Below are 22,782 nucleotides of genomic sequence, written 5' to 3'. Positions count from 1 at the left end.
TTTAAGCTGCTATGATGCTAATGGTCTTTCTGTTCTGTGTTGTACAGAGAGGGCTCAAGCCACTTTGAGCCTGGGAATGGATCTCAACCTGGACTGGATGACACTAGATAACTTTCAGAAGCATTTGAATGGAGAGGATGAGATCTTGTCAGGTCCACCGTTGTCACCCAGTGAGTGTTTTCCTTTACACACTAAACAGCACATCTGTTCTGTTGACTGAATAAATCAGTTTAAGTCTCTTAAGAAAGAAGTTTTGATAGAAGTATAAGATTATTGTGATTTTGGCCTCCAGCTAACCTGGGATTATAATTAATCATCAAATTTTCTTTATATGTAGTAGTGAAGGATGGAGGTGTAGGTCTGATTTTTATTTATTTATTTTTTTACCTCACTAGAAATCACTACTAACAGTCGAGCTTGTGTGTTCCTACCATACTTTTCAAAACTACTGTAAATGTTTTAAATTTTTTTCATACCACACACACAAACATCCATCTGTTTAGGACTTTCAGTAACACACCAACAATGGGAACAGGATAAACACTGTTCTGCTCTGCCTCGTGTCTGACAGGTGAACTGCGAGATGCTGTGAAAAGCGGAGATTACATGGCTGTTAAATTAGCACTCAATTCCAAAGAGGACTACAATCTGGAACAAGAGGTATTCATTTGATGCTTGTATACATATTATTTTCATGCTCAACTTAATTCTGTATTTAGATTTGTTCATTTTGTGGTTCCCAAATTTCAAATCACAATCACATTTACCAGCTTGCACCTTGGTTGCCCTGTGTGAATGTGTGAGAATTAAAGTCATGTTTTGTACACTGTTAAAGATAAACACTTATGCATTCTGTAAATGACTTAACAAGCCATTAAAAGTATTCAGAGGAAATATTACCCCAAACAGTGTGCCAATGACATGGCTAGTAATGCAAATAGTTAGGTGGTTTGTTAAAATGTTGGTCCAGTTCTGTGTGAGCAAAGTATTTTTCATACAGTATTTATAAAAAGTATTCACCTCCTTGGATGTTTCAAACTTTTATTGCTTTAAAAAAAATCAATCACGATCAACAAAGTTTGGCTTTTTTGGAAAAATTACAAAACAAATCCTTTTGTCAAATTGAAAACAAATTTCTACAACATACTGACAATTAAATACAAACATTTCACGTAAAATAAGTGGTTGCATAAATATTCACTCTTCAATTCAATGTTTAGTATATGTATCTTTGGACAGTTTTCACTTTGACAAGTTTTATCTTTTTTTATATAAAAACAGATTTGTCAAAAAAGCAACATTTTGTGGATGACTGATTAGTAAAATCAATAAAAAGGATCAAATATCCAATGGAGTGAATACTTTTTATAGACTCTTTAAATCTGGGATTTTTACTTTTATGTTATGAATTTGAGTTCTATATAGGGAGAATCTGTTTACTCTGGTCACTTTCTGCCACATGGGTGTTTGCTTCTCATTATATTCTAAGGAACATGGTAGCTAGCACCAATATGACCTGTAGTTGATAGGAGAGAGTAGGTTTTTCAAACTGCATCTGAAGATCAACAACCAGACTTGATTTCTTCATACCTCCTAAAAAAAGAAACATCCTGTCAAGATATTTGCTTCATCTTCAAAGCAACTTTGCCTCTTCTACAGAATCAGGTAGGACAGTATTTTATATCTTCTAACTTGTATTTATTCTCCGGTAAGGTTGTAAGATTGTCCATATTGTAAAATGTAATTACTTTACTTGATTGCAATATCGGATTGCATGTTCTTTAGCACAATCAACCAACATTTTATGTTTTTATTTAAAGAACATATAATTTAAACCTGAATTGGCTTAGTATTTAAGAAGTTTATATTTCTAATCTAGCAGCCTGTTTTTATTGCTAGCTATTGTTAGGAACTAGCTTACACAGTCGAGCGTAATACAAAAATATTTATATTATTACATTTCTCAGTTATCAAGTTGTTTTACAAAGCTGTTTTAAGGAGACTGTGAAGGTTTTCTACTTGCATAAATATTTAATGGGCATTTAATTAAAATTATTCACCATGGTTTTTATTTTTATTTTATTGCAATATATTAAAAACGTTTGTTCTGTGACTCATTTAGTCTTACGTTAATTATATCATGGCTGTAGAGCTATAACATGTATGGAAGAGGTATAAATTTGAGACGAGTGTTGCCTTTCTTTGCAGTGAACAAGCAAGTGGAAGACAACACACAAAGTACCTGGACAGAAAGATCCATTTTCAAGCAGGTACATACTGTAAATATGATTTCAAAACATGTCATATTGTCTTCATTAACTTTTTTATTTATTTGTATTTTATTTGAGTAAGACTATTTAAAAAAGAAAAGAAAAACTTAGCTAAAATATGAGCGTAACTGACTGGCAGGACACCCCTAAAGTGTACCTATTGTTTTGTAACCCTGAAAAGCCAGTTCATGCACTGTTAGCTGCTATGGCCACATCAGTGACACACTTTGTTAAATTACCAGTTTATTCTGCAACACTGGTATTCAAAGTTAAATAGTTTTTTTCATAAACCATGCATGCGGATTTAGCATGAGTGCACATTTTTGTTCACTTCATGAAGCATTTCATCTGACACCCCCATCCTGACTTGCCTAGACATTTATGTTAAAGCTCTGCTTGATCCAATAAAGCCATTAAATGTTCTTAAATGGGTCACATGTGGTTTTTGTACTAAAGATGTGGGTTGCTGGTGCAGATGTTGGGTTAAAAAGCGATCACTTTGAGCTCTGTTTGAATGAGCCCGAGTCCTAATGGGGCATTGCCAAGGTGCAAGTGTTAAAAGAAAAAAGGAACATCGAAAGATGGGTAGCAGAATTGCAAAATTAATATCAGAAGTCAAAGTCACCATCATATTTACCAAAATTCAGAAAACCCCTCAGCCTCTACTCCTTTCCCTTAATTAGTTACATCTAAAACATATATTTTCCATTCAATTCAAATATTTGTGGGGTCTGATTTGGCAAGAAGTCTTACATTTACTCTTTTTTTGCAGGCAAGTACTATTGATGAGAAGAGATCATATGAAGGAGAGAGGAACTTGATTGAAGCTAAAAGAAATAAAGAGGCAGCAGCAAAGGAGAATATCCCACATGATATGGATGGTCCGCAGAGTGACAGTAGAATTTCAAGCTTCCAAACTAGCACAAACGCTGAGAAATTAACAGCGAAGAAACATAAACGTAAACTACGGGGTGGAAGCAATAAAACTAAATCCAAGAATACATTACGTAAAACTTCAATCACACAGAAAAGTCAAGGAGAGGAACAGAAGATCTCAGATGACACAAACAGTGCATTATCAACCCAAATGACTCTGAACACTATTAATTTAGATTTAACCAAAAATGCAGATAAGAGGTTAAAGCAGGTAGACGGCGGAACTCGACAAAAGCACAAAGCAAGCAAAATTAAAGCTGCCGAAGAAGGGAAAGACTCAGATGAGCACACGGACGGTGCAATGTTGGAAAATGTTGATGGTTTGGATCAAGCACTTACAAAGTCTGACGGAGAAGAGACGGTTAAAACACAATGGCTTCGAAGGAGAAAAACAGCCGAGAGCATGATACCGACGCGATCAAGTCTAAGGACCCGCAAGCAAGTGGTTGAAACAAAACCCATCGTTGTGGTTAAAGAAAAAAAGGAAACTTACAAGAAACACTTGTGCGTGTTTTGTGAAAGTTATTTTACTCAAATCACAAAGCACTTGGAAAGTAAGCATGCAGAAGAACCAGATGTTGCCCATGCCATGCACTTTCCCAAAGGTTCCAAAGTAAGACAGACCATGCTGGACCAGGTTCGCCATAAAGGAATTTACGAGAATTGTGACATTTCTAACAGTGGCGAGGGAGAAATTGGGACTAAGAAGCAGCTGAAGAAACCAGCTGTATCTGTGCGTGACTTCTTGCCCTGCCAGCACTGTCTCGCATTTTATCGCAAAACTGATTTATGGAGGCATGAGCGAACATGTAAGATTAGAAAGGGAGAGCAGAAATCTTCCGAAAAGACAAACCGATCCAACAGTTGCAATTCTGTCTCTGATCTACTTCCAATGTCGGAGTTCTTAACTGGAAGCTGCAAAGAAATCATTCAAATCATGCATCAAGATGACATTTCAAGACATATCCAGTTGGACCCACTTATTTGTAAATATGGGAATACCTTGTCTGTCAAGTATGATCATGATAAGTCTCAGTTTGCCTACATTGCACAAAAGATGAGAGAGTTGGGTAGGTTTGTTCTTGCTGTGAGTGAGCTGGACAAGACTGTGAAGTACCTTCACGAAATATGTCTACCATCTAAGTTTGAATTAGCTGTTGAGGGGGTCAAAAAAGTTAGTGGCTTCGACCCAACATCTAGTAAGTTTAAAACGATTTCCCTTGTTTCAAAGATTGGCTACTCTCTAAAGCGCGCAGCAGAGATAGCATTTGGAGAAAGTCGCATGACGGAGGACAGTGAAACGGAGGGTGAATTGAAAAAATTCATCGAACTACTTGACACAAAATGGGCCTACTGTTTTTCTCGCAAAGCACTTGCCTGTTCTTTAAAGCAAGAAACCAAAAAAGTGGATGTCGACAAGTCAACTGTGACTGAAGATTTGATAAAACTCCACAGATTTATTACAGGAGAAGAGGAAGAAGCAAGGAAGGACTTAAAAGACAACGCCAGCATATCGACATGGAAGAAGCTAGGTGAAGCCACATTGGCAAACCTGTGTCTTTTTAACAGGGGAAGAGTGGGAAATATCGGAAGGCTTCTTCTGAAAACATACTCTCAGAGGACGAGTGGAGGCACATGTATTCTCTCTGCGGATCAAGTTAGGAAAAGCACAAAGCTGGAGTTAGAACTTCGTTCCAGTTTTACAAGACTGGAACTTGAAGGCCAATATGGACGAAACATGCTGGTTCTGTTAACAGACAGGATGGTTTCATCAATTGACTTGCTTGTTGAGAACAGAGAGCAAGCAGGCGTCTCCAAAACTAACCCGTACCTGTTTGCAAGGTCGGAAGGGCCCTCTTTCATAAGAGGATTGGATTGTTTTCGAAGAGCTGCAGTTGAGTGTGGCGTTAAAAATTCAGAAGCACTTCTGTCCTCATCTGGAAGAGAGCAAATTTCCACCTGCTGGCAGCTGATGAGCCTCAGTCAACAGGAACTGGACCAAGTAGCAAAGATGTTGGGAAAGAGTAGCCAAGAATGTTACAGCCTTTCTCAAAATGCAACACTACTGGAGGAAATCAGCAGAGAACTGCTGAAAATGGATAGAACAATGCCAACAAGTCGGCCGAGCACTACAAAAGATGGTACGTATGATTTGTTCACTCTTTCTTTTGGTTGTACATTAATCTATTTTGCTTTAATTTCTAAATTTCTGCCATAGTGACAAAATATTAAATTAAGAATTTTCAGTTTATATTAAATTAAGACAACATTTAAGTTTGATTTAAAACAAGAGGCTCATGTTTATAATATTGGATTCCTACAAAAACAGACTATTTGTAATAGTTGAACCACCCCAGTACAATCTCTCAAAAACACGCACACACCAGTCACCAACTTCTTACCTTAGAGGGAAGATGCTGTGCCTTTTTTATGCATTAGGGTCCAATGAAGAATGAAGAATGCTCCCTGAAGAATGCTCATTACATTTTTTGTTCAACCCTGAAAAGAGAGATGGCTTATAATAGTAGAACAACCTATATTTAATTCATGTTTGTCAGGTAAATAACAGGATCTTTCAGATCAAAGTTTTCAAAAAAGGAGGACGCTGAACTTTTAAGTTGTTTGCGCACATTTGGAACCTTTTGTCATTAGGCTTGTAAGGTAAAACAGTTGAATACATGTAAGGTTTCTATGTTTTTTTTTAATTTTCTCTTTTTAAAAAAAAATAATTCCTTATACTCTTATTTTTTTAGGAACCCGACCAAAGCAGCTTTTAAAAAGAAGACCCTGGAGTGAGAAGGAACAGATGGCTGTCAAACGCTACTTGAATGAATTCATCACGAGGATGAAAGTTCCAGGCAAAAAAGCATGCAATGCCTGCATAGCAGCTGAGCCAGATCTTGGAGGAAGGTCTTGGACAGACGTTAAAAACTATGTCCACAACACATTGCAAACAATGCGTAGGAGAAATAACCAGCTGAGGTCTGATGGGAATAAAGGCGTTTTGAATACAAAGAGTTCCAAAACTCCAGACCAAACCGTAAACTCCGATATGGAGGAGACAAGTGTTTGTACGATGACAACCGTGAATCCAGATCACTTGCAAGAAAGTAGCTTAAACTGTTGTATGACAATGCCACCTTCGGCAAACATAAGGGAATCATCACCATTCTCCCAGGAGATTAATGCTAGTTATACGCCATTTTGTTCTTCAAATACAAATATGATCCACACAAGTCAGCCATTGATTTCAAACTTCACACCACTAAACGCCACTGATACTCAAGTGGTTCCTACGTTTACCCCACACCACACTACAAATACCTTAATGTCTTCTGTATACGCATCAGAGAACAACCACAGCCTGTCCATGTCGTCTTTTTATGGACAGAATACTACAGGTATGTTGCAGTCATCTGTGTATACCCCACTGGAAACTACAAACTCTCCACTGATTCCTTCCTATACACATTTTAATACCCCATGTACTTCAATGGTTCCTACATATACACAGTTGAATACTCTAAGTGCACCAATGATTTCTGCATTCTCCACGCTAAATGACAGAAGTAGGCCTGTCATGTCTTCGTTCTCTCCTCTTGACCATTCAAGTACCCCGCCCTACCACACCAGCCCTACGAGGGTCCACACAACTGCGCAGGTTGTCCCTTCAATCCATGAACATGCCTTTTCTGAAAGTGTGCCGGTGGTACAGGAAAGTGCACCGGTGTCTTCTGTGAAAAAACGAGCCCCTCCGGGCGTGAAGCCTCAAAAAAGAAACAAACGTTTATGGAGCGAGGAGGAACAGGCAGCAGTGAGACGGCAATTTGGAGACTTTTGTCAGTTGGCGAAGGTGCCGGGGAAAAAGGAATGCGATAGATGTTTAGCTGCCGAACCGGCACTGAACACCAGAACATGGAGGGAAGTGAAATATTTTGTACATAACTCTATTCAGTCACTAAAAAGAAGAGGTCATGCAGTTGCTTCCAAACAGGATAGACCACCCGAACCAGAGACTCAGACTTCGAGCAATGAGTGGGATGGTCCCGTGTATCTTTCCCTGTAAATAATTTGACTAGACTTGCACAAAAACAATGTGAGGACATGAGAGGTCTGTGGCTTTAACCTCAATCTGATTGGAGTGGGAAAGAGAAAAAAAAAGCTAAATTTGTGTCGTCAAAAAAGCCCGTTTGCCGTGATCTCACTTGTTGTTTTATGTTTATTCTTGCATTTTCAGACAGTCCTGACGTTCTAACGGCTATATTTATATTTTTAGGTCCTTATGTTTTCAAAATCCAGTGAAAGAATCTTCTTTATTGCATGAATATTCCCAGATGTGGGAAAGGAAGAATGATTGTTCTGTAACCTCACTCGGTTTAAGAAGATTTTTAAATATGACGTGCTCAAATGAGACACTACTAGTGTTTTGTTACTCATCCGTAATACATATCAATTTATGCATTGGTGTGGAATGCAAATTTTATTGGACAAGGATTTGCAGATTTCTACCAACCACGGAAAGCCAGTGGCTTGAGACATTTTTCACTTTATTCGGTAAATCCTGTGACCGAATGTCCAAAGGATCCAACTCTTAAATATATTTGAAGAGTGATTTCTGACTGAGAATTGGCTTGCATGTAGGTCCTTTTTGTTTCCTGTTGTACTGTTTTTAGTAGCATTTTATGTATTTTATTTAACAGAAAACCTTTTAGAGAATCCTTGCATTCAACCCAGCTAATGTGAGAGGTGTACCTTGTTGTGTTTCATTACTATATCATGTCTTCAACCAGTAGCCGATACTGTAGGTAGGTTTTTATCAACTTTCTTGTAACACTACACCATAGAATTTGTCTTGTACACTTTTCACTAAGACATGGACAGTTCTTTAGCAGATTTTAAAGAGGATTATGTCATTGATTAGTTGCGGTAGTTTTTCTTTGTACCCATTTGTATTACAAAATATTTTGTAACACTAAAAAGCGACTGTTTACAACATTTTATTATTGTGCTTGATTGACACTACTTTGATTTACTGGATGTTTACCATTAATCTGTTCTTGCTAAGATCCAGCTGCCTTACTGTGGTGTATTTTGTTTTAATCCTTCTATCCACCCAAGATCACATCAATTATGCAAATTTTGATCTTGACATTAAGATTTTCTTGTTTGTTTGTTTTTTGCTGAGAAATGGTGTGTTATTTTAACTATTTTTGGATTGATGTTATCAATGTGCCTGACAGAAAGTGGCTGAAAAGTTTAATTTTCTAATATGTGGAAGTTACAGTATGGTTGAGTATTGAGTCCAATTGCTTGCGCAAAAAAAAAAAAAAAAACAGCAGGAAAGAAGGTGAATTTTGTTCAAGTTCAATACAAATTTTATTTATTTTCCTTTGTACATTCAGCAAGGCATATGCTATTTAGATTGTGTTGTATAGATACCTTTTTAAAGTTAAAAACATCCTGATGGTCATTTTTGTTCTCACTAAGTTGAAGAGAGAGAACTTTCTTCTAAGAACTAAGCATTACACGCCTGTTACAGAGACTTTTTTTCTAGCCTTAGTAGCTGCTAGTGAACCTAAGTTGAACCTGTGTTCACGTTCTCATACCAAAGTCATTAGAGTCGCTGTCAGATGTTTCAGTTTGGCTGAAGGGGTGCTTTGAAGTCAGATACAGTAGCAAAGGTTAGTAGGATGTGGAGCTTTATGGTGTGGTAAGAATTTATTATCTGGGGTTTTTTTTAGGCTTTTTTTTTTTTTACGTGAATAGCTTTGTGGAAGTTTTTGTTTGTATGCAATGTTACTGTAAAAAACACTTGTTGCTTGTTCATCCTGTTTACTTGTATGTAGCTTCAGTTAATGTTTTACTGTAAGGAACTTATCACTTCTAATAAAATACTTCTGGGCTTGATAATGTGTTTTGTGAAAAAAATTATTCTTGGAAGGGATTTTGCACCCTAACGTTTGCTTTTGGGTGGTATATATTTTCCAACCTGCGTTGGTTCAACGAGTTAAGTTTTTTGATAAGATGGACACACACACAATCATTCTAATATAGTCTAAAATACCAATTTGAAAAGTCAGAAAATGGATATTGGTGCAATTTGGAGTTGTGTGTTTTAATTAACTTTAGCATTTATGGCGCTTCCATATTTATTTGTCATAATATTTAGATTTAAATTGATGTACTTGTGTATCTGGTGCAGTGTAAAAGTAGTTTAAAATAGATTTAGATTTTAAGAATTTTTCTCCATTTTACTTTGGTCCAGTACATACTCCTACTTAATTCTGTGTTTTAAAGCCGTCGCCATTTCCCGTTTGTCCACAGGACGTGAGTGGCATGTCCCTGTGCATGCTGGCTGCAGCGGGGGGCCAGGATGACATCCTCAGGTTGCTAATAAGGAAGGGAGTGAGGGTCAACGCCAGACAGAAGAACGGCACCACGGCGTTGATGCACGCCGCTGAAAAGGTATCCATCACGCAAGCTGGGTCAACAAAAACAAAAAACAACCATTTAATCATCTTTGGAATCCTGGACAGACAAAATCTCACAACTTTGTCTGTCTTTCCTGGTAGAATTTTTTGACCACTGTTGCTATGCTGCTGGAGGCCGGTTCCTACGTCAATGCTCAAACGCTGGGAGGAGAAACGGCACTGATGAAAGTAAGCAGCTGCAGAATATTCCAAATCTCAGTTGTCACAATGTCGTTTTGTGCAGAGGCACAATTGCAAAAAAGTGCCTGGATTCAGTAAGCAGTTAACTGCTATATTTCTTGCATTAATTTTTCTTTTACTTTATATATATCTTTAAGCTATGCACATCCTCTACATTTACTACTTCAATTTCAGAGTACTTTGGGCATTTTGTGTAGCAAATGACTTTATAATGTCAAGCAGCTGAGATTTTCTTCTTTGAAATTTCTGACTATATTGTCAGAGAATATCATTGCTTAAATATAAAAAATGTATGCCTTTTAATTATGAAAGATATGACTTTTTGACATCAGAGGTCCTTGTAAATATGTGAAATGTACAAATGTTATTTTTGGGGGGGTGGTATTAGGGCCACTATTTACAAAGTATATTATATATTAATATAATATTTTAATATATGTTATGCAGTTGTATATATGTTTTAATATGTCTTTTACATTCGGCATAACTTTCAAATAAATGTTCATAGCTTTAATTTTCAAAATAGCTTTTTTTGGTAATATTTTCAGGCAATATTAATGTTAGCAATAACACAATTTATTTAGATTTATTTGACCTACAGACCTCTTATTCAAATGAATCAGAGGAACCTAATCTCTTCTCTCCACTTTTGAAATTTTTTCTGTTTCAGGCCTGCAAAAGAGGGAATGCTGACATAGTGCGCCTCCTGCTGGAGTACGGAGCAGACTGCAACATCCTGTCAAAGCACAAGAACAATGCTTTGTATTTTGCCAATTTCAGCAACAACCTGATGGTGTGCGACCTCGTCAAGGACCACATCAACAAGTAAGTGCTACTTTCAGGTTTCATGATCGCTCTTCTTTATTAAAAGCTTAGCATTTACAGTCTTTAAGAAAAATGTATTCTGGAGGAATATTTAGAAAAATGTTAACATTATTGAGTCTATAAAGTCATCCTGCATATAGGATGGAGTAATCTGTTTGATACATGTCGCATGCCATTCAACAGTAGAGTAAACCGACTTTTTGTTTATGTTTCTGTCCTTCAGGCTGTCCAGTGTGGCAGAGGAGACCATCCGAGCGTACTTTGAGTCCCGCCTGGTGGTTTTAGAGCAGGTGTTCCCTCTGGCTTGCCACAGGCTTTGTGAGGGACCCGACTTTTCTATGGAGTTTCTCTACAAGGCACAGCCACAACCAGAGGGTGAAACTCTTTTTTTTTAAATTTGTTTTATTAAATGGGCAGTGTTATGTACGGTCAACTTTTTGTTATTCCGTCAACAAAACCATATTTGACTCTTTCATGCATGTTTGCTGTGTAAACTGTGTAAAATGCCTGGTTGGACATAGCTCCGCCTTTGAGGATGAAGCTCCTCCCCCACTAAGCTCCTTCAGACTAGTCAACAGGAATTAGCAAACACATGGTGGGACTGTTCACTGTGCTGAGCTCATTATAGCAGCTACCTCTCAGTGCAAAAAAAATGTTAAAGGCTTAATAGAGGAGTCATGTTGTGATGACTTCCTGAAGCTGGAGTTTCAGAAAGACCAGGAGTGTTTAAGGAGACAGAGGCCCAATTTCAAGGTGTTAAATCAGGAAGTAAAATATCTTTTGAAGTCATATTTGATAGATATGGCATTTTTATAACAACTGAATGTAACATATTTACATTTACATATTTACTTTACATCATGTTCTACACAATGTCATGATATGCCCGGAAAACACATAATACTACCCCTTCCATATAATGGTCACTTTTTTAAATTCAACGCTGAGGGAGACTAAATAAAATTAAAGAAATTTCTTTTTTAAATAAATTCTCTGAAATTTGCATCTAAAAGAAACATTTCAACCTGTATGAGTATTATTCTATGGCACATTATATATGTGTGTATCAAAGATCTTGATGTCCTTAGATTTCCAGCGTTACTATGGTTTCTGTTCTGGCTGATATAACAAAATCTGTTTGTGAAACAAAGCTCCTGCCGAGTTTACAGGAGTTCAGGCGCTGTCATTTTGCTTTTGATGTAGACTTAAAATCTTTCTTCTTTTCTTTTTCCGTTCTACTTCAGGTTCAGGCATTCTGCTCTTCATCTTTCATGCCAACTTCCTGAATGAGATCATAGCCAGGCTCTGCGGGCCCTGCAGTGTTCATGCTGTGGTGCTCAACGACAAGTTCCAGCTGCCTATTTTCCTGGTTGGTGCAGATTCTGCCGTTTCCTTTATTGTGAGGCTGATTGAACCAGATTTTGTTTTTTAAAAAGTGTGAAAACAGCAGGGAATTGGAAAACAACCCTATTACGGTCTGTGTGATAACTAGCGGTGCCAGATTTTCTTAATTTTGGAAGATCGGCAAACGGCCAGTTCTTGAATGTGGAAATGATTTTATCTCGATCCACAAAGGTCACATCTGCAAATTCCTTGTCAACAATAGTCACCCCGCTATTGTCAACTTTGTCCCTATAATTAGCAACTTCTCAATAAAAAAATTAAGAAAAACTAAATCAGAATTTAAAAAAAAAATAAAAATCTGTGGCCAAAAAACTAGTCGGTGCACCCCTAATGTTTTTTATTTTTTTGTCTCACAAAGACACAATTCAATAAATTCACAAAAATGATCCACTTACACATAACTAGTCAACTTGCATCGTTTGTGATTATTTTAAAATGCTCAGCTTACACTGCTGAGTAAGCTGAGCATTGTTAAAGTGTTTACTTTAACAATGTGTTTACTTTAGTGTTAAAGTGTAATTAAACTCATTCGAAGAAAAGCTTTCACTGTATAGATTTGACCTTTTATACAAGCAAACTGTAATAATTACGTATAAATAATTAGAATCAGATAAAAATAGTAATCAGGATTAAAAATGCTTTCTTGATCATCTTTGAGAAATTGTTGAATGGATCACAGCTAAATCTATTCAAGCTAATTTTATAAGACTAGTTACCCTCTGAACAGATATGTTTCCATATTTGGTCAGTTTATGGAAATATACCTAATGTAATCTGTCTAAGAAATTGTTTCTTTACATAAGCTTTTATGCTGTGTAGTAATCATCTTTCTTTTTGTCCTGTTTGTGTCTCTTCAACATTTCAGGATAGTCACTTCATTTACTCCTTCAGCCCGATTCCAGGGATCAACAAACTCTTCATCCGTCTCGCTGAAGCACCAACAGCCAAGGTGACAAATTTACAGCAACACCAGTAAAAACCTCTAAACTCTTACAACGCCGTACCTGCTTTATTGTGCACTCTAGTGAATGTCATTCATCAGAGGCAGAATGAGCCACACATCTAATCCGTCAAAATACAGTAAAATGGAGGATTGGTGTTGCTGTTATGGCCAATAACCGGTATTTATTGATATTATATATATATATATATTTTTACTAACCTTTCGGCAGCAGATAGCCCCGCTTTTGAAGCCAATTCAAGCATTTAGCCTGGAAAGATAAGTGAAACTTCCTCGGTGCTGACTGAATGTTTGCATAGTGTAACAAGAGATTTAGTAATATTAGTTATCACCGTCACATTACCAAACAAATACCACATGAGCAACTTCCTCCCTCTTCAGAAACAAACAACATCAAGATGGAAATAAATATCTGTTGTTAATATCGGCTCAGTTTTATTTATGAGACATGTAAGTAGTAGTCATGTTAAAAAATGTAAAATTTGTAAAATCACCTTAATATGGTGGGTGGAGGCAGTTTGCAATGATGTTTCTTTTCTGGACATCATGGCAACCTTGTTGGAGCACATGGGTGGTTCTTTCTGCAGGATAATGATCCACATCTTATGGTCGAATCGGTACAGATATGGTTAGTTAGACACAAAACCAACCGTCCTCTGTGGACTATCCAGTCTGCGTCCATTTTTGTGAGCTGAAGAGAATAGAGTCTCTCTGTGTCTCGTCCTCCGTGTGACGTTTCTTCCTTCCTCTCTTTCATTTCTCATCTTACAGATTAAAGTCTTATTGCCCTCTCTCTGTAGAAATGTCCGCTGTAAATCGATGCAGAACTGTACGGGTGCTTGAAATCCTTGAAAATGGTTGAATTTCAATGAGGCATTTTCAAGGTTTGGAAAATGCTTGATTTCAGTATAAAGTCCTTCAAAGTGCTGCATATTCAAACTAAACTGCGCGGTATTGTAATAAAGTCCAATCTAACGTTTCTTTAAAAGTCTAAATTTGGAAGGTCTTATTTACTAAATTAAACCAGATATTTAAAGATAATATGACATTTTTTCCTCACTGTGTGAAGTTAAATCAGACTAAACTTCTCTTGTTTTAGGTTATTTAGAATTGCCAAAATTATTTCTACTTGCTAAATGCCAGAGAACTTTTGCGTTGTTTTTTTTTTGTTTGTTTGTTTTTTGTAACTTTCTCATACCAGCCAGATGAATAAGACGTGTGTATGAGACATTTGAAAAGATAACATTTTATGTTTCGGTTAGCTTTGTGCCTGCTGCAGAATGTAGAATACTATCACAACACATTATTATTAATATCGGTAATAAATAATGTAATAGTGAGTTCATTTGCATTTTTTGTCTTTCTCCAAAGTGTGGTGCTGGAAAAGTTTGAAAACGAACCTTGAGAATGCCTGCAGCATGTTTTAATTTTACTGTGGGAAAAGTGAATGAATTCCGTCCATAATGGACTTTACAGTTTTTATTTTTTAAATGAACCTAAAGGCCTAAGAAGTCTAGGAAGTTGTGTTTGCAAATGTCTGAGATTCGTCCATTAAATGTGTGTGGGAACCCTACTTCCTGTGTGCTATGGGAAAGCTTCTAGAAGAAGCCGCTACACTAGTGCTGTCCTACTGGCTAAAGGAGGTTGCATTAACGGCAAGGAATTTTTTGTTGTTGTTTAAAACATCAGTTTATTTGAAGAATTTTTAGATATCTGCACCAGAGATGCATCAGCTTTATCTAAATCTTTAGATGACAATGTTTTTCTAAGTTTACAATTGTAAAAGTCACAAAAGCCCTAAAGCTGAAATCCTGACTGGGAAAGTCAGGATTCCAGCTCAGATTTCAGCATCCGTTGGCTTTGCTGGCGCTTTACCACAACAGCTAGAAAATCCCACTGGTTTTCCGACTTGCACCGAGACACACACATCGTGGGCATGACGTCATTTCCAGATCTGAACCCAGACGTCCGAGGCAAACTGAACGCATCATTAGATGTTGGAAAAACAGAGGCTGGTTTAAGAATCTGATTGTCTGTATATGAACACAATAACTTTTTGATTTCTTTGAAGAAATCTTTTAATTGGACCTTTAGTATTGTAACCTGGAGCGGTTTCATGCCTTGAGTTTTGCTGTTAGTTTTAGTTGGCTGCCCCCAACGTACAGCTCTCTCCTCGGCCAAAGGTCTTATTGAGGAGCCTCGAGAATCATGTGACTTTTGTTCTCCATGTTGTGGCTCAAGCATTAAGAGCTGCAGCTTTAGTTCAAACCTCTGGTGATGCAAAGGCAGCAGAAGACGTGTCAGTCCTTTAAAGACAGAATTAGAGAACGGAGTTCAGTCAGAGAGTTAAAAAACAAAAACAATCTGCAGAGGTTTGCCATTAGACGATTCTGCCCGTTTCCATGTTCGTTTCCTCTCAGAACCACCAAAAATTTAATGTTGTAGGTTTAGATGGAAAATTAAATTCAGCTTAGAAGTTTTTTCTGGTGGGAAAATCATGCTATGCATTATCTAACACTTTAAAAATTTAAGCTGTGCAGATTTTTCAGAAGCTGGTTTATTATCCAACCTTTTTTGTCTCAAATCCTTTTGCTTCATATTCAGTGGTTTTGGCACTGATACTTAAAAACGTTAGTGGTGCTAACCCTAAGGCACTAATCATAAACACTAGTTCTTAAATCGCTATGTCAACACTGTATTTAGTGCATGCTAATGCTAAAGCGCTATACAAATATAGTATCTTGTGGAAGCTATCGCTAAGGCACTATGCCAACATGGTATTTAGCAGAAGATAATGCCAAAGCGCTAAACAAACATTATTTTCAGTGGAAGCTAAAGCGCTATACCAAAGCAGTATTTAGCAGTAGCTAAAGTGATGTACCAACATTATTTAGTGGAAGCTAACACTAAAGTGCTATTACCAACACAATATTTACCCAAATCTAACGTTAACATGCTAAACTAATACAGTATTTAGCAGAAGCTAATGCTAAAGCACTATTGCAAACTCACTATTTGGGGGAAGCTACAACCGTTGAGCACCAATTTTATTTTTACATGTTCTGTATCGCCCTTACATATTGTATTTATGAGTATATCTTGTTCTCTACTGTCAATTTTATTTTTATTTTTACTCCTGTATGTTGTTTTTAAATCAGCATACAGTCTCTCGCTCTATTACTGGGGAAACCGTGAGAGACCATGAGGAAACTGCTACCTACACGTTCTTCCTCCCCTTCAAAATAAGAGCATGAATATAAACGTTGGTAACCAAAACTTCGACACAGATGTCAATCTTTATTCAACTGAAAGTTTACAAGACAGCGGAGTAAATCATTGCTTTAGAATCTATCTGGAAAAATTTATTTAGGGGGAAGATAAACGTGCTAAAGGTTTTTTGAAGTTAGCAAAATTGCTAGACAAAAAAGGGTAGCTCTGCTATATGCGAAAGTGTCTCCAACGTTCGTATTTTAATTACTGCTCCAACCATAGATGTGGGCAAGATTGGCTCATGAGCTGTAGCCTTATTTGAATGGCATGGTCTCTTTTCTTACCCATTTTGAAGAGTGACTAAGTAAAAATAGCCTCTGGGCCACATCGTATTATAAGTGTGACATTTAAAACCAGGAGAAAACCTCAAAGTTAGAAAGTTCTTGATATTCTAGACACAGGAGGCTGACCGTATGTGGGGAACTGTTCTCCTTTCCTCAGGTGAAGCTCCTCATCGGAGCGTACAGAGTCCAGCTGCAGTGACGACCGCATCAGAGCCTTTTCTCACTGCGCCGCTCGATGTGGATCTAAGGGACGCCGTCTGCAGAGGTTCATCCTTCGCTGATCAGCGCAGCCTCCGGGCGGAAGAACTCCCAAAGACTGAAATCCCTCGTGTGTTGTGCCTTTTCCTGGGTTCCACCTGCTGACTGGGTGGATAGTGTAGACACTTGTTGATCCTCAGTCTAGCTCGTGCATTTATGTGTGGTGTCTCTTTTGCATTCTGAGAATGTTTTTTTTTGTTTTGTTTTTTTTACCCCTCTCCCATCACTTCCTTAGCCCAATTTTGACCATTTTAATTACAAAAGTAAAGTCGGTCTGGGTTTCCAAACCATTGTCAAAAACAGTAGCAACAATTGGTTTCGCTAAATCACCACATCACTACACATTTCCTCTGGAGTTACAGGAGACGAAGCAGAAGCTCAGAGACTGTTCTATGTTTCCTCCATTTTGGCCCATTGTCATGTTTACCACCGGAGGGGAGGTTCTTTTAAAATGAGATGTTTTAGCCTTCCGTGCATCATTTTTTTGTGGGAGTTATCTTTTATATATATATATAAATATATTCCAGTTTGTACATATTCACATACAATATATAAATATAAAAGCGAAAAAATATACAGTTATAAAGTGTCATGTGATGACTGCTTACTAATGTTTCACGGCTTAAGTTATTTGTGCTGTAAAAAGCTGTTTTAAGGCCTAACACGTCTCAGACCGACCCTGCTTCGTTTTGTTGTAGCTACGAGAAAAGCTTTGGTAGTCACTGCAGGATTTAGAGACTTTTTACATAGACTGTACATGACTGAAAATTAAAACTTGCTTCTCAACCTCGGCTTCCTGATTTTTTTCTTTTTTTTTTTTTTTTTTTTGCTGCTTTGTAAAAGTCTAGATGTGATCTGCACTATGGCAGATCACATATAAAGGCCATTATAGATAGATTTCTGTCAAAAAAATGTAAAAAAAAAAATCATACATTTTCTAGCAAAACAGATTTCTGAGGTTGAAAAGTCAAAACTGTACTAGAAGAAAGGTGGACATTTCCAAGTCTCATTAGTCAAAAATGTGCGACTTTATTTAAAGTTTTCCAAGCCTCAAAAGTAAAACTTATCAAATCTGTACGTTTTTCCAGAAAATTTCTGATTAATTTCAAAATTGAGTTTTTTCTCTCTCAAATTTGTAACTTTTGTTTATCAGAAATTTCTTTTGTTTTCCTTTTTTTCTAGAATATTTCGGAGATTAATCTCAAAATGTCTTTTTTTTAAAGACATTTAAAAATTCTGAAATGGAATATGTTCGAACTCAAACTTTTTGTCGCTTTTTTTCCCCTCCTATTGCTTCATTTTAAATTTCATGAGTACCACAAACAACCAGCAACTTTCACTCAAAAAATAAAGCTGAGGGAACCTGGCTAAGCACAGGTGTTGTTTTCAAAGTAGGTTCTTGTTGCCGAGAATAGACCCAAAACATTTTTAGACAAGCAAAATAGAAAAAAAAATCCACATCAGAGACTTTTTTTTTTTTTTAAACCTACATTAAAATATTCTCTTTGAAGCAGCATTCTGGAGTAAAGCATGGTGGTGGCAGAATCATGTTGAGGCTTACTGTAAGGGCTATCAGTCAAACCAATATTTGACTATTATTAGATACATCTATCTAATTCAAATATGTATTGGATTCTCTACATTTGTAAAAGTGGAGTTTTTAATAAAAATGCAACTTTGAAATCTTTTTTTAAAAAAAAAAAAAACAGTTTAATGAAAAAATGAGGTCAGTTAGATGGTCTGTATCCACTTCCACATTTCAAGCCTGGAAGAATTTTGATGCCCAAGGGGTGCTGGGCTGTCTGATCTCTGCCCGCTCAAACAGAGCTTTGTCAGCCACCGGGCATTAATATTTTATATGAAAACAAGGGCATGCTAATTTATTAGAGCAGTGTTTTTCCAAAGCTGCTTCCAACTCAACATGATTTCAAGCTTTTCTAAAAGATTTTTAATGATCCAACAATTCCCCCCTTTCAGATGCACATTTGATCAAAAGAGAGAGAAAAACAAAAAAAGGTTTACGTTGGCCTTGTCTAAGAGCAACAGTGAGTTATTCGGGGTCAGTCGGGACTGGCCGCCACCACACAGGGGAAACATATTGAGGTCGGACCAATCGGAATTCTGGATGTTCTAAAATGGACGCAGGATCTGCAGCAAAAGCAGTAAAAAAAAACAATAAAAATGTATCTTGGTAATGTATCTCTCTTGTGATTGTACTATGATTGTGGAAGGAATCCACATGTTTTTGTTCAAGACAAACGTTTCAGAGCAATATATATCCCCCCCAAAAAATACTCCAAATCTGATTCTCCACTTTTAAAAACTAACAACTGGGGGAGATGAGGGGAATAGCCATTCCATGTATGGATCGGTCGTAGTCCAATGTGATATGTTTGGAGAGAAAAAAACAGTCAAACATCATAATTAACCTTCACCCTTTGGTGTCCTAGATGCAAAAAGTAAAACCAGGAAGTGCTGAGAGCCTAGGGTTTCTTTCTTTTTTAACTAGGCTGCTTTGAGGAACAAATCCAGTGTGGTTTGATGGAAATTTAATGTGAAAGACAAACACTAAGTAGTCCATTGGAAGGAAAACAATTTACAGTTTTTGTGATTTCCTGTCAAATGAAATTCTGAATCCCCTTGAGTCGACACTTCTAGCTGAAAGTCTAAGAAGACTTTCAGACTTCTAGTCCAGTCCAAGACCAGTTTTGGACTGGTTTTGGACCAGTCCAAAACTGGTCTGTCTCGGTCAGTTTTGGACATGACTAAGCTGAAATGTTTTTTTAACGTTCCCATAGTCGTGCAGTTTTCCGGCTGTTCTGCAATCAGTCCAGTCTTGAAAATGAACACGAATCAGAAGACTACAAAGACGTGACAACACGAGGTGTTACCGAAATCGTGCAAAGACACAGCAGCTTCGATTGGTGTAAACTTCTGAAATTAAAGAAAGCTTTTAAAAATTCTCCAAAACAAACAAAAAAAAATCTTAACCATTTTTTGGTATTTATTAAGTAAAAATACCATTGGTTATTCTTAGTGAAGTAAAACTGCAAATATTTACGTTGATTTAGTGGCAAACAGTAAGGGGAATCTCTTTTTGTACAGTGCATATGTGCAGCATCAGCATCATCATCAAACCCAGTAACCCCAAAACACACAGCCAGAACTACGGCTGAGTGGTTTAGATCAAATGTGTCAGAATGACCTAGTCAAAGTCGGAACCTGAATTTGTGGGCAGACTTCAAAATTTATGCTCTCTGGTCACTTGGACTGCACGTGAAATTTTCTGCAAAAGTGATCAGCTTTTATTCCTTCACTTCTTCCACTGAAAGTCTTAAAGTCAGATGTTTTTCACCTGGACATTGATCTTTTTGGGTTCTGTTGGAAGATGCTTGATCCATCTTTATAAAGAGAATAAGAGAAGGTTCTTTCTATCTGTGCTAAGCTGGAACTCGTTTATTTTTTTTAACTTCAGGCTTGGTACTCTCCCACCATGAAAGGAAACGCATGTGATGCAGAAAAACTAAGATGGTCCAGATAACAAAGGCTTACTTGTTTAACGGCCAAACTTTGCAGAAGGAAATGCTGAAAAAATAAAAATAAATAAAACTTACATTGCATCAAAATGGTAAAATGAACGGCGACCACTTTTCAAGTTTTCAAGAGCTAATAAATACCGGTTCAAAAAATAAAAATAAAAAATCCTGCTAATTTCAAAGGAATAATGCAATATCTGCTTATTCAAAACAGGAAAACATTATTATTATTATTATTATTATTATTTTAACGTGGCACAGTGATCTGACTGGAGGGATATTTGTAAATAATCTATGAATTTGGATCTTCCAAAAATATGTTCTGAATTCAAATAATTCTGACAAATAAAACCTTGAAAAGTCCATAATAATAATAGAATATTTCTATATAAAATTTAGAGCATACAGATCTCTTTTTTTGTCTGACCGTGCTACTTTCTCCTACTACTTTCTAGTTACACTTTTCATGCCATTCTTGCTGCCATTAACTTTGCGTTCTCTGTTTTTTCCCTCTCGGTTGCTGCCATCGATAACTTTAATCATGGTTGCCACATGATTTCACAGGATGGAAAAGTGCTGCAAAGTTAGTCACCTGATGAAAAGAGTGGCCCTTTTTCAATATGTCACTTCTGTTCCAGGACCTAACTGAAATCTGATTGGTTGAATCGTTTTTGTTAGGTTAGGTGTATAAATCAGTCTGTTCACCTACACAAATAAGGTGAACTGAATTAGTTTAATTAGGATCACAGTCACATCTGAATGTTGGATTATAACAAATTATAAGACTGAACTGGATTATATATAATTAACGTGAGCGGGCCCTAATAATAATATTTTGCTCTATATAAACACAACTAAAAATGAATCACGTGAGCAAAATCTAATGCTTTCTGCATATGGAGTTCGTCCACGCACACACACACAGTCGTGTTTTCATCACTTGTGGGGACTTCACATTCACTTCCATTAATTTCTAAAGCCTAACCCTAACCATCACATACCTGACCCTTACCTTAACCTTTACCCTAAACCTAACCATCACAGACCTAACCACTGACTCAAAAACAACAATTTCCCTCATGGGGACCAAGAAAATATCCCGACAAGGAGCAATGGTCCCCATAATCCCACATTGTAGGCAGAAATAGGTTCCCATAAGGATATAAATACCTGGTACACACACACGCGCGCGCACACACGCGCGCGCACACGGCGTTAGATTTGTAAAATTTAATCCAATTTTGTAGGGCGCTTATCTTTGCGCATGTATGCAAGCGGAAATCTCAGACATTTTGTGCAGGACACAATAGGCAGATCTGGCAACCCCAGCAGCGACTCCATGTGACTGATTTGGAACTAATAAAATGAATCATGGAGCCGCTTTCTGGAATACCGTGTTGTGTTTTCGAGATGTGTGCGGCCACATAACCAGAGATGTTTTCTGCGCCATCATCCGGGGGTCACAAATCAGATCTGCGCATTTCGGAGAGACCTGAACGCACCTGGTCCGCCATGTTGCCATCATCTGTTCACAAAACGCGCCAGATTAACCCCAATGAAAGCCTTCCTCTGATTCAAAATGGATCTGCTTTGATCAGAGATTAGTTCTTATCGCACGAATATGCATTTTTTCCCCCCTCAACATCCTGTCCTGTTCGCATATTTAGTGCGAATTAAGAAGGTGGCTTTTTTTTTTTTTTTTTTAGATCTTGGTGGTTATTAACTGCTTTTCCTGGCCTCTTGGTTTCTGGCACACGTCTGGATGAAATTAGTGGGGAAACCCGACGTCGTACCGACCAACACAGCTGACAACATGAACTCTCTCAACCCTGATCCCTGCTTCTGATTGGACCCGCGCGCGCTCTGTGCAAAGCAGCAGCTTGTTTTACCTATGAGAGAGAAAAGAAAAAAAACAAACAAACAGCTTTCCAACTTTAATAAACGCTCACTTCCGAGCTGAACTGCCAGTCAGTTGTCATGAGAAACATGATATGCATCGATAAAATGCAATTAACGTAATGGAGCGTTTTAATTGCCAGCCACGCACCGCTGATTGCTGCCGCTGCTGCGCTTGCGCGACGGACGAAAGAAATATTGAGGACAAACGAAAAGAGAAAAAAGAAAAAAGAAAAAAAATAGTAGCTTTTTAGATAGGATAATGTGTGAGAGAGGTTTCACTCTGCCACTATTTCTGGCTACTGAAAAAACGCATCAGAAAACACGTTTTGTTGACGTTTTATGCTTATGACCTGCGGCTATTCAAAAATCAAAGTTTCGTTTCTCCGAAAATTACATAAAACCGGTGAAAAATTATATTTAATACAGAATTGTTGAAAAAATGTTGCGACCAACCCCAGTTTTTTTTTC

At 37.3% G+C, this 22,782-nt stretch overlaps 1 protein-coding gene across 4 annotated transcripts in view; it reads left to right on the top strand.

The window, feature by feature from the left end:
* mphosph8 (M-phase phosphoprotein 8) overlaps positions 1-17,665 on the top strand; it is a 35,949-nt gene extending 18,284 nt beyond the window's left edge. For 2 of the 4 annotated variants that reach the window (XM_028022374.1, XM_028022373.1), the window contains 4 exons: positions 48-170; positions 572-660; positions 3,043-5,347; positions 5,960-9,113. In XM_028022374.1, coding sequence (XP_027878175.1) covers positions 48-170; positions 572-660; positions 3,043-5,347; positions 5,960-7,272 — 3,830 coding nt within the window. In that variant the 3' untranslated portion in view covers positions 7,273-9,113. Of the gene's footprint in view, positions 1-47; positions 171-571; positions 661-1,380; positions 2,271-3,042; positions 5,348-5,959; positions 9,114-9,530; positions 9,672-9,778; positions 9,866-10,547; positions 10,703-10,925; positions 11,078-11,946; positions 12,072-12,971; positions 13,056-16,778 lie in introns of those variants that run through there. The other 2 variants (XM_028022376.1, XM_028022375.1) reach the window with 2 other exon arrangements.
* Positions 17,666-22,782: the final 5,117 nt, after the last annotated feature.

The sequence above is a fragment of the Xiphophorus couchianus genome, chromosome 7 (genome assembly GCF_001444195.1).
Source record: "Xiphophorus couchianus chromosome 7, X_couchianus-1.0, whole genome shotgun sequence".
Classification (NCBI taxonomy): domain Eukaryota; kingdom Metazoa; phylum Chordata; class Actinopteri; order Cyprinodontiformes; family Poeciliidae; genus Xiphophorus; species Xiphophorus couchianus.
This window is presented reverse-complemented; position numbering and strand designations above follow the sequence as displayed.